We start from the raw sequence: 12,750 nt of genomic DNA, 5'->3' as shown, positions 1-12,750 counted from the left end.
ATCTGTGTTGTGTCCAGGCCCATTGGGGGCCCAAGAGGCAGCAATTCATTTTTTTGTTTTTAAATAAATGTTTAATTATTAAGGAAATATATACTGTATATATATATATATATATATATATATATATATATATATATATATATATATATATATATATATATATTATATGTAGTATATATTATATCTGTAGCATATATTTGATACTTTTTCACTCAATACTCAATCACAGGAAGACTCAGGACCCTGCTCTCAATGAGTCTAGCTGCTGCCTGCTGCCGCTCTACTAATCATCAGATGGGGGGAGGAGAGGAGGTAGGGGGTCCCCTGTCTTGATTGGGTAATTGATTAATAATTTAAAAAAATAACTGCATAATAAATAAATAGGACTGGTCAATTGTGTGAGTCAAGGACTGGGCCCAAGAGGCAAAAAATAATAATACTTTTTATTTTATATATATTTATTTTTTTATCCAACCACAGGCGCCGGCTCTCAATATTCAAAATACACTGAGAGCATAATTTAGCCACAGAGGATAAATAGTTTATTTAAAAAAAAACTGAATGAAGTTTTATCACAAGCACATAGATGTCTTCCAAAATTAAGCAAACACCAACAAAAAGTGTCTTAAAAGGGTGCTGCCACTATGAGCTGCCAGAACAGCTTCCATGCTCCTTAGATTATACATGTGGATATAAACCATGCCAGGAAAATGCACCCCACACCGTAACATACTGTATCCCTTGGTTACTCGAGTGTTTCCTTTATTTTGGCAGATACTGGTATGCCTACAGTCAGGAAGGTCATGCGCCCCAAATAGGCTACAGCTTGTTGCTTTTTGGCAATAGATATATACACCATTGAAATGTGTTGTAACCTCTTACCCTGGGAATTTGACTGTTAAACTCATGGGTACACAATTAGCAATGGATGCCAGTTCTGACTTGAATGGGAACTGCCATCTATGGATCTATGGATTGTAGATTTCAAAATGAAATTGTGGGAAAAACACACTGTTTGGAAAACAAATGCCTACTGGTGAAAAGAGAAGACTGATCAGTCTTTAGAACCAATAAAAAAAAATTCTTAACAACTCCCAATTTTTAGCTAACAGCAGCACTGTTTTTTCAAAGTAGCTCATCTTGAGATAGGCTATTGCCACAGCTAGCGCATCAGCCCTCACCGTGAGAAGCCTATGGCTTCATCTTCATCATCAGGTGAGTCAGTGTGCCACTCAACGTTTTATTTAGTAACCCACTGTAACCGATGATATACTGTATATATATATATATATATATATATATATATGCCTGGGCTATTGTTTGTTTGAATTCAAGACCAGATTGATCTCAGTTTGTCAGTGTCAGAGTATCCAGTCATTTCAGTCAGTTGTGTGGTAATCAAAAGATTCAACTAATGTCTTTCATGTAAATGACGTAGAACTGCATGACATGCCTTTTTTAAAAGGCAGATTCTTTTACGACCCTGCTAAAAAAAATCCATGTGTGGAAATCCTAAAAACGCCTCTGCTCAACTGTAGCCTAGTGTATGGCACATTTATTATAAAGGGGCTTTTTCTTCAACAGTACACTTTCCACTCATCGAAATGCATCTTGATGCAAGGATTTGTTTAAAGAAAATGAGGATGTGCCGGGAAGGGGGAAGGCCCTGCGTAGCAATATTACATGTAAATTGGCCTACAGTATTATTATGCCTTAAACCAATGATAATCAGCCAGCTATCTAAAAAAAAGTATCTTCATCATCAACCCGTATTATATCATATAGATACCAAACACGTTCTCTGTGGAATGTTGTATCCGAACTTGAGTGACATTTTTCACTTTGACAAAGATGGAGTCATCTTCAAAGAGGTGGAACACCCCTCCCAGGTAGCTGTTTGATGTGGACATCATTTTCCCAAACTTGGGGTGATATCTCCTGGACTTAAGGAGTTCAATGTCCTTCCCAAGGTACCGTGGAGTAGTTCTGCAGACCGAGTGTGTGAACGCAACATCGACCTCACTGAAGAAGATCTTAGAGTAGACGTAGTAGTAGCCTTCCTTCTGGATGACAAGCTTCCCATCTTTGTACTCCATTTCATGGAGGATTGGTTCTGCCTGCATGTTCCATACCATGACTCCATCTCCATGGGGTGCTTGAGGTCCAGCTGGAGAACAAATACAGGTCAATATGTGGGGAAAGTTCTGTCATTTGAATTTATCTTCATGTACTATTTCAAACACCATACTATCTGATGTACTACTACGTACTTCTATTTCACCCTCTTCTGTCATGACCAAATATTAATATAAAGGGTTGTGTGTAGTTGAAATGGCCTGGTGGTAATGGTCTTACCTGTCAGATGTGCAACAGGTTTTGAAGGCAACACAATAGGGTTTGGTCTTGAAGTTGGGGGAACCTCCTTCGGAAATTCCTCATGGTCTGTTTTGGGAACAAAGTTTATGTTGAAGTGATGCACATTTTAGAAGGTGAATGATTCAGAAATGCATTTATCAAATGTGTACAAAATACTCTACCAAAGATGAGTCCCTTGTCATTTTGTCACAGTGTTTGAACAAGAGAAGGAGAAATAGTCTGGGACATACCTTGGATACTCATACCAGCTGACCCTGACTCCACCTGCAGTTGAGAATAGAGATTTCATCATAGTGAACAGAGAGGTTTGTGGTAATACAGTACAGGCATGTGTGAGAATGTTCATTTGTTCCTATTTAAGTGGTTCTTTGGGCCTTCAGCAATGTGACCTTTACATTTTATTAGATGATACGCAGGAAAGATAAACAGAACTGCTTATGGTTTCTGGTAATTAGGCAAAGTAGATCACCCATCCCACCCCAGACCACCCCACCCCGTCTTCCCGTCAGTACATGTGCATGCAGCGAGACTAGGTTAGCTCTATCCTCTTCCAATAAACCATCGCACACTTGCCACCAGATTGGGTCAGGGGAAATGATGTCACATGAAGCTCAACATAACCACAAACACCTGACCAACAAACCAATTCTGTGGAACATGGAATGCTGGCCCCTGGTACGTCACGGAACATTCATATTCTCCGAAATGATGCCCAATTCTGATAAACTTCTCCATCTCAACTGTTGCCAAATGTACAAGAATGAATAAAACTGTTAAATGCGTATATCAAGGGGAATCCCAACTCAAACTTTGGGCAGAAACTGCTGACCATGACAGAACTTCACTATGCTGTCATGAGACCTGTAACAAAATAAAACAAAATTGACAGGACAAAAAACCTACATCGTGGTGAATAATGCACTGGTAACTCGGAAATTCATCTTTTTTTCTATTCCCTATAGACTTGGAAAATTATTTCACAATTAGAGTCTAACAAAACAACCAATTGTAGCAAGGTTCCAATATTCCAAGTGACATATCACCACACATTACTCTATTCTCAACCAGGATAATGCCATAATAAAATGGAGTATTGTCTTGATGTAACTGTGCATTCTGCATCATTTCAGTCTTGTCGACTGCGACTACGAAGTAAATCAAATCAAGCAATTATTTCCCACATGATGATGCACATGGGTTGTACATGTATTTGTGAGAGAGAAAGAACACATCAACTAATGACACTGGAAATGTATTCACTTTCATTTTGGATTGAACAAAAGATGTTTCTGAGAATAGTTGTACACGTTGTGGGGTTGAGAGCAAGAGATTGGGGAAAATAAAACAGTGAGAGATGAAAGAACATAGTAGAAAGAATACATAGTTGTTACTAGATTTGTGTAGTGAGAGAGAGAGAGATGTGTGAAGAGAGACTCTCAGGTGTTGAGGGAGACAGAACAGAGATGGAGACGGGTAGAAGCCACCTCATGGTGATGATACTCACAGATCCCTGTTTGGAGTAGAGGTGGTAGATGAAGCAGGCCTCTATGGCCAAGCCACACAAAGCCAGACCAACCAGCAAGAACAGCAGGCTTTGGGCCACACCACCCCGACCAGGAGGTCTCGGTTTGGGGGGCAGCGGTGGGTAGGCTGCATGGCTATCCACCATGAACACGGAGGGGTACGGGACACCACCCTCAGCCATGATCTCTCCGATCAGAGAATATAAGGAACTGAAAAAGGATCCTCCAAGAGGTAGTCAAGTAGTAAATGAGCGAGGTCCACGCACCAGGGGTCCCGGAACACAACGAGAGACACAGAGAGATTTCCCAGAGCAAGACCAAGCACTAGTGTGGGTTGTACAGTATGACTCCTCAGGTCGTCTTGTCAGCAGACAAGACAAGACAAAAAGTAGTGGAAGAAACAAATTCCACTTCTAGATATGAGAAATGTGGAAATCCTTCACAGAAACGACCACCTCCCCAAAGAGCAGTCACAGAAAGCAAAACTGGTCTTAACCAAAATAAATCTTGACAGAGAGAGAACGGTTACCTCTGGTGTTAAGTTTCAATCAGTCAGAAAGAGCGAGGCAAATGCAAATGAGCATCTTATAGAGTGGCCATGCACTGAGTATGATCACCTCCCCACTACACTACATACACCCTCCCACTCTAGCCTACTACAGCATACATGGAGTTTCGCAATAATTTGTCTCTCTGTTCACACTTCCTCTCACTCACTCTCACCAACTCTCATGATGAGTATCTGATCTGGTAGAGCGTGGTCTGCTATCTACTCTACCAGCAAAAACAATAAAATCATGACAAGACCAATATATTCATGTTCCTTTACAGTGCAGCTTCAAGTAAAAACAACAACATATGGTTCATTGTATTGTTATTTTTGTGTTGTTAAGACTTTTCATGGTATTGTTTTTTACCACATGCTGTGTTAAGATCATGCTGTGTCAAGATCATGCTTTGTCAAGATCGTGCTTTGCCCTCCCTGACATTGGAAGGCTGGGAGTTCGATCCCCAGTCAAGTCATACCAAAGACTGGAAAAATGTGTCTGCTTGGTACTTGGAGATGGATTGGGGTTTACTATGTCAGGAAGTGGATGAAAGGTACACAGCAGGGGTGTCCATATATAGCTTCAGCATGCTCTCTAAGGTGTGTTCTAAAAGTCATTTTCAATTCTTTTACTTTTCAATTACCCACTAGTGAAAATAATCTACAACTGAACCTATATTCATAATATTCATAATCAGATGTAGGATCAGCACCCTTTCCAAACCCCCTTAGCTATCAGGCTGGGGTGTTAGAAATCTGATCTTAGATCAGAGGCAAAGATTAAACCTCATCCAAACTAACAAGAGCACATTGCAATAAGCATGTAAAGCTTTTCCTTTGTCATAGCACCACCCACCACCTCTCTGACCATAATGCACACTTCTAAAAAAGCATATGTCATATAACTAAAACGTACAACAAGTTGTCCTTAAAAATTGTATGTACAAGGCATATGCTGTATGTGTGTACATATTTTTGTATGTTTACTACTAGGTATGCTGTGTATGCTGTTGTGTATCTGGGTTTTTATCTAGACAACTTTTATGTGATGTGTATGTTTTACTGAGTGGACAATTCTGGCAAATTATTTTTAATTAAATGAGTGCCCAGTGAGCAAAAAGACGTTGGAAAGAAGTTGAAAAGAAATAATTACGGACGTTGAAGTCACGTTCATTTTCAGTTCTAAGTGAAGGTTGAAAACGTATTTTATGGACATTGATAAAAATGTGGTTAGTCCAGACAGGATGAAATCTGAACCAAACATATGCCCCTCCAGAGCTGACCAAATCTTAAGAAATCATAGATGTCTATGTTCAGGCCAAATCAAGGGTGGTCCAGAGCGGATCAAATCTGAACCAATTATAGACTATTATTCTTGGCACAAATCAAGGCCGGTCTGGAAATCAACCTCTGTTGACGTTCAAATCAAGACCAAAGTGGACTGACCAAATTGTACCAAATTTTCAACATCCATGGACATCCTACGTCAGTCAGTGCTCACTGGATGTGTGTGTGTGTGTGTGTGTGTGTGTGGATGTGTGTGTGTGTGTGTGTGTGTGTGTTTAACTATACTTGTGGTGACCAGAAAAGAATAGTAAACAAATGTACTTTTGACTATTTCTAAGGGGTTTAGTTAGGGTTGATGTTAGAATTAGGTGTAGGAGATACGGTTTAGGTTTAGGGTTAGGATTAAGGTTAGGTTTTGGGGTTAAGGTTAGGGTTAGGGTTAGGTTAGGGCAGGGGTTCCCAAACTCTTTTGATATTTAAAAAAACCTGTGACCCCACCATGTAAAAAAAAGGGTGATATAATCAAAAGCCAATGTTGACTTTTTAAAAATGGTCTATTACAAATCAGTCTGACAGTGCTTTTGAAAGTATTTCAATCTGAAGAAAGTATGGTTTGAAGTAACTGAAATGCAAGGTTATGGGAAGTTCAGAAGATCATCAGGCAATCATTTTGTATGATCTTCTGTGCAGTCTGATGTAGTGTCTGGTCTTGTCCACTCTGTTCTGAGTGGCTTCTGGGCATTGTAGAGGGTCACATATGTGTTCCTGAGAGTCATGTCTTTCAGTGATGGGGTCATAATATTTTGTAACTTAAACCATTCAAAAGATAAACCATTCATCTCTGTTTATTACAAACATAATCTAGCGGCTACCGGAGGTTACTGACATAACCCCAGTGGTGGAAAAAGTACCAAATTGTCATACTTGAGTAAAAGTAAAAAATACCTTAATAGATAATGACTCAAGTAAAAGTGAAAGTTTCCAAGTAAAATACTATTTGAGTATCAAAAGTAAAAGTATAAATCATTTAAAAATCCTTATATTAAGCAGTGGTGGAAAAAGTACCCAGTTGTCATACTTTAATAAAAGTAAAGATACCTTAGTAGAAAGTTACTCAAGTAAAAGTGAGTCACCCAGTAAAATACTACTTGAGTAAATATTTTAAAGTATTTGGTTTTAAATATACTTAAGTATCAAAAGTAAATGTCATTGCTAAAATATACTTAATTATCCAAAGCAAAAGTATAAATTATTTCAAGTCCCTTATATTAATCAAACCAGGCGGCATCATTTTCTTGTTTTTTCATTTATTTACGGATAGACAAGGGCATGCTACAACACTCAGCCATAATTTACAAACGAAGTGAGCGCCAGATCAGAGGCAGTAGAGATACCCAGGCATGTTCTCTTGATAAGAGTGTAAATTGGACCATTTTTTCTGTCAAAATGTAACAAGTACTTTTGGGTGTCAGGGAAAATGTATGGAGTAAAACGTACATTATATTCTTTAGGAATGTAGTGAATTAAATGTAAAAATTGTCAAAAAATGTAAATAGTAAAGTAAAGTACAGATACAAAAAAAAGACTTAAGTAGTCCTTTAAAGTATTTTTACCTAAGTACTTCACACCACTGCTATACATTGGTATTGCACACCCTTCCAGTCAATCACACGCGCTACTTGTGAAGTTATTGTCAAAGAAGGGCAACAGGGTGAGATTTTTTTCTGCCAGTGGTCTAATCTAACTTCGATATAATAGGTTATTTTGTTGGATGAGATGTCAAAAAATCGACTCACTTTCAGTTGCGCGCACAGTGGTCAGAACTGATCTGAAGCTAGTTGTTCGGTGAAGTAGGCGACTTGATTCCTGCTATGACTAACTTTGATCACAAGCAATAAATAGCCTACAGCTCGTGGTCGCTGACAGTCTATGGAATATGTACGTATACAATGCGGTATGAGTGAAGCGAAGTAGGCTACTAGACTACAAGAACAAGCATTCATGGCTACCGATGAGTCAACAATGATTGTAACTTTTTCTGAAGTCCAAAGTCGCTTCTAGGCTACAAATGGGTTCCATGTTTGATCTGAGCGTTGCTGTAAGACTCTATTTGCTGTCTTGTTTCGTTGTATCTGTGGACTTCACTTTAGGCTTGGGACAAAGCCAAGATACTGAATTCACGTTTCAACTCCCTGCAGGTAGAACAGAATGTTTCTACCAAACAGCTACGAAGAACGGAAGCCTGGAAGTAGAATACCAGGTAGCAGTCTTGGACAATTTAGTTTTCTGTGGTACTGAAAACAGAGCTGACATTCTCTGTGTCATTCTCTCTCTCTCTCCGTGTGTTTGTGTGTGTGTGGTGCAATTTCGTGCCTCTATTATAACAATGTTATAAGTTGCATTAGTCAGTCAGTTACTGGATGCTTTATTGTTACAGCCAAAGGACTTTGCTCAGATGCAAATAATAAGATAAGGCATCTTCCTTCCATACAGGTGGAGTCTATAAGACAAAGCCAGCTTGACAAGCTGCTGGCATCGGCATGAAGGGTCAAGGCAGGGGAAGTGTTTACAAAGGGATCCACTGTGTCAGCATAAGGCCAGATACTCTAACTAACCTCTGAGCTATAGTAGCTGTAGTAGGCCTGTGGCTTCTTCTTCTCCTCTAGACATGTAAAGAGAAGGAGAGCGCTTACCACCAAGTGTAGGCCTACTTGCTGTGTTAGTAGTCATGCGCTTTGCTGCAAAATGCATATTAAATATGAAGCTGCGCCATCCCTGGCCCGACCTTGTTACAATTTATATATAGCATTTTAGTCATTTAGAAGACACGGTTGCAGAGTTAGTCAGTTGACTCGTATAAAAGTGTAAACCACTACAGGTTAGGCTCTTCATAGATTAAAGTTCAAGTGATGCTCATCATGCTACGGTATCAATGCCTACTCTACATACTGGAAACCCTGTTCCCAATCCTCACACTGTACCAAGGTCCTCTGGCAGACACATGACTGTGATAGGATGTCATGTTCCTCACCACCCAACCCGCCAAGCTGTGACACATTTCTGTGGACTGTGTGTGTGTGTGTGTGTGTGTGTGTGTGTGTGTGTGTGTGTGTGTGGAGCCTGGCAGGCTTACTGTGGTATCCACACAGCAACAGCTGAGACGTACAGGGCTGAGAGAGATGACAGCTTGAGAGAGCAAGCTGAAGGACTGTGGGGATTGGGACGTTTTATACAGCAGTCTGTGGTGTGTGTCTGTCTGCCTGGTTGTCTCTGCCTATCTGTCTGTCCGTCTGTTACCCTCTCTTAACCAAGACAATGACACCACACTGGCAATGGTAGTGACTCATGCCTAAGGCCTAGTTTATATGGCCTAACATGCTGTGTTTCCCTCCTTATGTTTCTGCTGCCTGAGAGTGGTGTTCCTTTGACATGAACAGACAGGTGCTGGGGAGTGGGTGTTCCTTTGACATGAACAGACAGGTGCTGGGGAGTGGGTATACTGGCTAGCCTCTCCTTGCTGTTGGATTGTAGCTTTAGCTGAAGTTACTGTCGGTTGATCCTGACCTGGTGGATCTATTTTAACTCATATCTACTGTGTTGTAGAGTTTGAATATGGCAATCTGAGACTGCTAATGACCGGATTAACCATGAGCTGTGCAAATACTTGGAACAAATATTATATCCATTGTTGTAGTGGAAGGTATATGCAGGTATACACTGTATACCCACTTATTTTTCAGTTGGCATTGCATATACTCACAGTTGGCATTGCATATACTCACAGTTGGCATTGCATATACTCACAGTTGGCATTGCATATACTCACAGTTGGCATTGCATATACTCACAGTTGGCATTGCATATACTCACAGTTGGCATTGCATATACTCACAGTTGGCATTGCATATACTAGTGTAGTGGAGGTATACGCCATATCAGTTAATAAGGCTGATGGAACAGATCAGAATGTTTTGCTTAAAAGGTTGATAAACTATTATGAGGTAGACCTATGCACAAATGTTCCAAAATGACATTTGAATGACAACACTGTTCTAAAAAGCGATTTCATGGACAGAGATGGAAACATCTGTTAGAAATGTAGAAAGAAGGGAGATCTAAAGATGTAACAGCTATCATGGGTTGCTAATATGACTAGGATAATGCCTTTGGCTGCTAGACAATGACAGAAGATGTATAGAAAACCAATAGTACAGGAGAACGCATATGAGGAAGTCTTTCTAAAGGAATTGCCTCTACGTTTCGATGGTGGGATTTTGGCTTTAGGCTACTTTGAAGCAAAGTAAGACATGACTCATATGAAGTAAAACGTCCAGGTTTCAAACAATTAAGGATCAGGAAAAATGTAACAATGCATAGAGGCTTTCCCCAAATCCTTATCAATGAAATGTTAACTAGCTACAAAGTAGTCTATGCTTACCTGGCAGAATTATATCATGATTACCTGCATCAATTCAGTGATCATTTGTTTTGCAAACTCCATATCATGTGCTTCAGAAACACAGCTAACCAAACAACAGTGCTATGTGCTTGTGCACTTGAATTGAAAGGTAACTACATTCAAAAACATTTTTTATTTATTTATCCCAGACCAGTTTTTCTGTTAAATGTGACTTTGAAAGCAAAAAAAAAGTAAAAACCTGACTGAATTTCTGACTCAGTTGACAGCCTAATTTATCTGTTTCAATAGTAAGCCTGTTAACTTATTAGCACGGTACAGCTTGGTTCAGCCTGACTGTGAAAGACCTTAATGGGATTTATCATTTTAGGCCATTCAGAGTGTATGCCACTGTTTGCCATTCCATTTTTTACAAAGGGCACTTTTCCGTCGTCGGCCGTGCCATTTTGGGAATGGCCAAAATTAGTGTAAAATCACTTCTCCAGGTACCACTACAACACTGACTATACCACCACCACAGTGTTCATGTGTCTACAGTATGTATGGAAGTGAAGACGTGTGTGTGTGTGTAGACATGGTGGATTTCAGTCTGTCTATAGTGTCTGTCTGTAACACTGGATATTCTCATAGAAACACTTTGAGTTAGATTATAATATCATTTCATCCATTCCCTCCTGTTCCAGGTGATTGCAGGTGCAGGCCTGGATGTGGGCTTCACCCTGATCTCCCCCAGCGGATACAAGCTGGCCTCTGAGTTCAGGACATCTGACGGCATCCACACGTGAGTGGGCAGAACCTACTAACACAACCCTGACCTCCTCTAACTTCTCTGGAGTGGTATGAAGGTCTCACCATGCTCGATGGTGTTTGATTCAAAGTTTTTGTAAGGTGACGCAAAAGACACCTTTCCATCCTCTGGCTTACAGACAGTAAAGTTCTACACTATTCTATATGACAGTCTGAACACTGTCTGACTTGCTCTGACCCTCTCTGACATCATGTTGTTCTTCCTCATTGGTCTGTCTCCCAGGGTGGAGCCTACAGAGGATGGAGACTACCGGCTGTGTTTTGACAACAGCTTCAGTAAGCTTTCTGAGAAGATGGTGTTCTTCGAGGTGATTGTAGAGGGCCAGCCTGGGGACACCTGGGGCGATGAAGAGTGGGCTGACATGGCCGAGCCAGAGAGTATGGTGGAGTACAAACTGGAAGACATCAGGGTGAGAAGGACAGGACCCAAACGCTCAGCCACTAGGACTGGTGTCTTTATTTTGTCTTTTCATCCTGTTCGTCTCTCCTGTTTCATGTTTTTCATCTCTTTCCTGCTTTCAATGTTCAATACATTCCTGTGTTCTCTCTTATCCTCTACCACCTTTTCAACTGTCTCTCTCCCTGCCTCTCCCTGTAGGAGACCATGGACTCAGTGCACAGGCACCTGGAGCGGAGCCGGCAGCTTCAGACCATGCTGAGGGCCTTCGAGGCCCGGGACCGCTATCTACTGGAGGACAATCTGTGGAGGGTCTCGTTCTGGTCCTCCATGAGCCTCCTGGTCATCCTGACCGTGGCCGTCACACAGGTCTACACCCTCCGACGCCTCTTCGACGACAAGAGGGTCTGCAAACCCTAGTGTCCAGTAGTATCTTCCACCACCCCCACACCCTTCCCAGTGGTATCTTCCACCACCCCCACACCCTTCCCAGTGGTATCTTCCACCACCCCCACACCCTTCCCAGTGGTATCTTCCACCACCCCCACACTCTTCCCAGTGGTATCTTCCACCACCCCCACACCCTTCCCAGTGGTATCTTCCAGCACCCCCACACCCTTCCCAGTGGTATCTTCCACCACCCCCACACCCTTCCCAGTGGTATCTTCCACCACCCCCACACTCTTCCCAGTGGTATCTTCCAGCAGACTCACAAACTTCCCAGAGGTATCTTCCACCATCCCCACACCCTTCCCAGTGGTATCTTCCACCATCCCCACACCCTTCCCAGTGGTATCTTCCACCACCCCCACATCATGCCCAGTGATATATTCCAGCAGACCCACACACGGCCCGATGGTATTTTCCACCACCCCCACACCCTTCCCAGTGGTATCTTCATCAAAGATGCCATAGAAGGGTGTTGGGACTAACAGGACCCTACTGTAAAGTAATGGTTTCAGAGATTGAAGAAGAGACACTATTGACAACAGTGATGTTTGGTAAATGACTGTTAGTAAGGATTTAGTGATGTTTGTGTGTGATGAGCTTGATTCAGCTTTTGAGTGGCAGAAAAGTGCATGTTTGTATGTGAGTCATAAACACTGTATAATGATGTTTTGACAATTTATTGTCAATCTATCAAACAAGAAACCAAAGCAATAGCAGATCATGTGGTAGTATGTTTTTAACATGGTATCTTAAGAGTGACTTTACAAATATAATTTATTTAATGACATGGTTATAACACAACTACAGCAAAATAAACACACACACAAAAAAAAACCCATTATACTCTTGAAATAAATTAATTCTGGAGAAAGAGTAGCCTTGCAAAGCCACTGATCCCGCAAGCTTACATTAAAAGCTGCAGTGGTTATCAGTCTGTTAATTATGA

The 12,750-nt window shown here is 41.1% G+C and overlaps 2 protein-coding genes across 3 annotated transcripts; one reads left to right on the top strand and one right to left on the bottom strand.

Annotated features, from left to right (window-relative positions):
* Nucleotides 1-440: 440 nt before the first annotated feature.
* On the bottom strand, nt 441-7,652 carry light (TNF superfamily member 14). 2 transcript variants are annotated; one of them, XM_090191334.1, is made up of 4 exons: nt 7,530-7,652; nt 2,607-2,640; nt 2,356-2,442; nt 441-2,167 (listed from the first exon to the last, which is right to left on the bottom strand). In XM_090191334.1, exons 2-4 carry the CDS (start codon nt 2,617-2,619, stop codon nt 1,773-1,775), a joined length of 495 nt encoding a protein of 164 aa, XP_090047460.1. In that variant the 5' UTR covers nt 2,620-2,640; nt 7,530-7,652; the 3' UTR covers nt 441-1,772.
* LOC110538677 (transmembrane emp24 domain-containing protein 1) lies at nt 7,402-12,638 on the top strand. The gene is made up of 4 exons (XM_036938844.2): nt 7,402-7,993; nt 10,834-10,931; nt 11,181-11,367; nt 11,556-12,638. Exons 1-4 carry the CDS (start codon nt 7,802-7,804, stop codon nt 11,772-11,774), a joined length of 696 nt encoding a protein of 231 aa, XP_036794739.1. The 5' UTR covers nt 7,402-7,801; the 3' UTR covers nt 11,775-12,638.
* The last annotated feature ends 112 nt before the right edge of the window (nt 12,639-12,750 follow it).

This window comes from Oncorhynchus mykiss, chromosome 12 (assembly GCF_057628025.1).
Source record: "Oncorhynchus mykiss isolate SJ-2025 chromosome 12, ASM5762802v1, whole genome shotgun sequence".
Classification (NCBI taxonomy): Eukaryota; Metazoa; Chordata; class Actinopteri; order Salmoniformes; family Salmonidae; genus Oncorhynchus; species Oncorhynchus mykiss.
Note: the sequence above shows the minus strand (reverse complement) of the source record. Positions and strands in the feature narration are given on the sequence as shown.

Coding starts and splice junctions, on each gene's coding strand:
- light (XM_090191334.1), bottom strand. Junction 2,168..2,355: donor ACCTGTTGCACATCTGACAG/GTAAGACCATTA, acceptor TTTGTTCTCCAG/CTGGACCTCAAGCACCCCAT.
- LOC110538677 (XM_036938844.2), top strand. CDS start 7,802: ATGGGTTCCATGTTTGATCTGAGCGTTGCTGTAAGACTCTATTTGCTG. Junction 10,932..11,180: donor ACATCTGACGGCATCCACAC/GTGAGTGGGCAG, acceptor TCTGTCTCCCAG/GGTGGAGCCTACAGAGGATG. Junction 11,368..11,555: donor ACAAACTGGAAGACATCAGG/GTGAGAAGGACA, acceptor CTCTCCCTGTAG/GAGACCATGGACTCAGTGCA.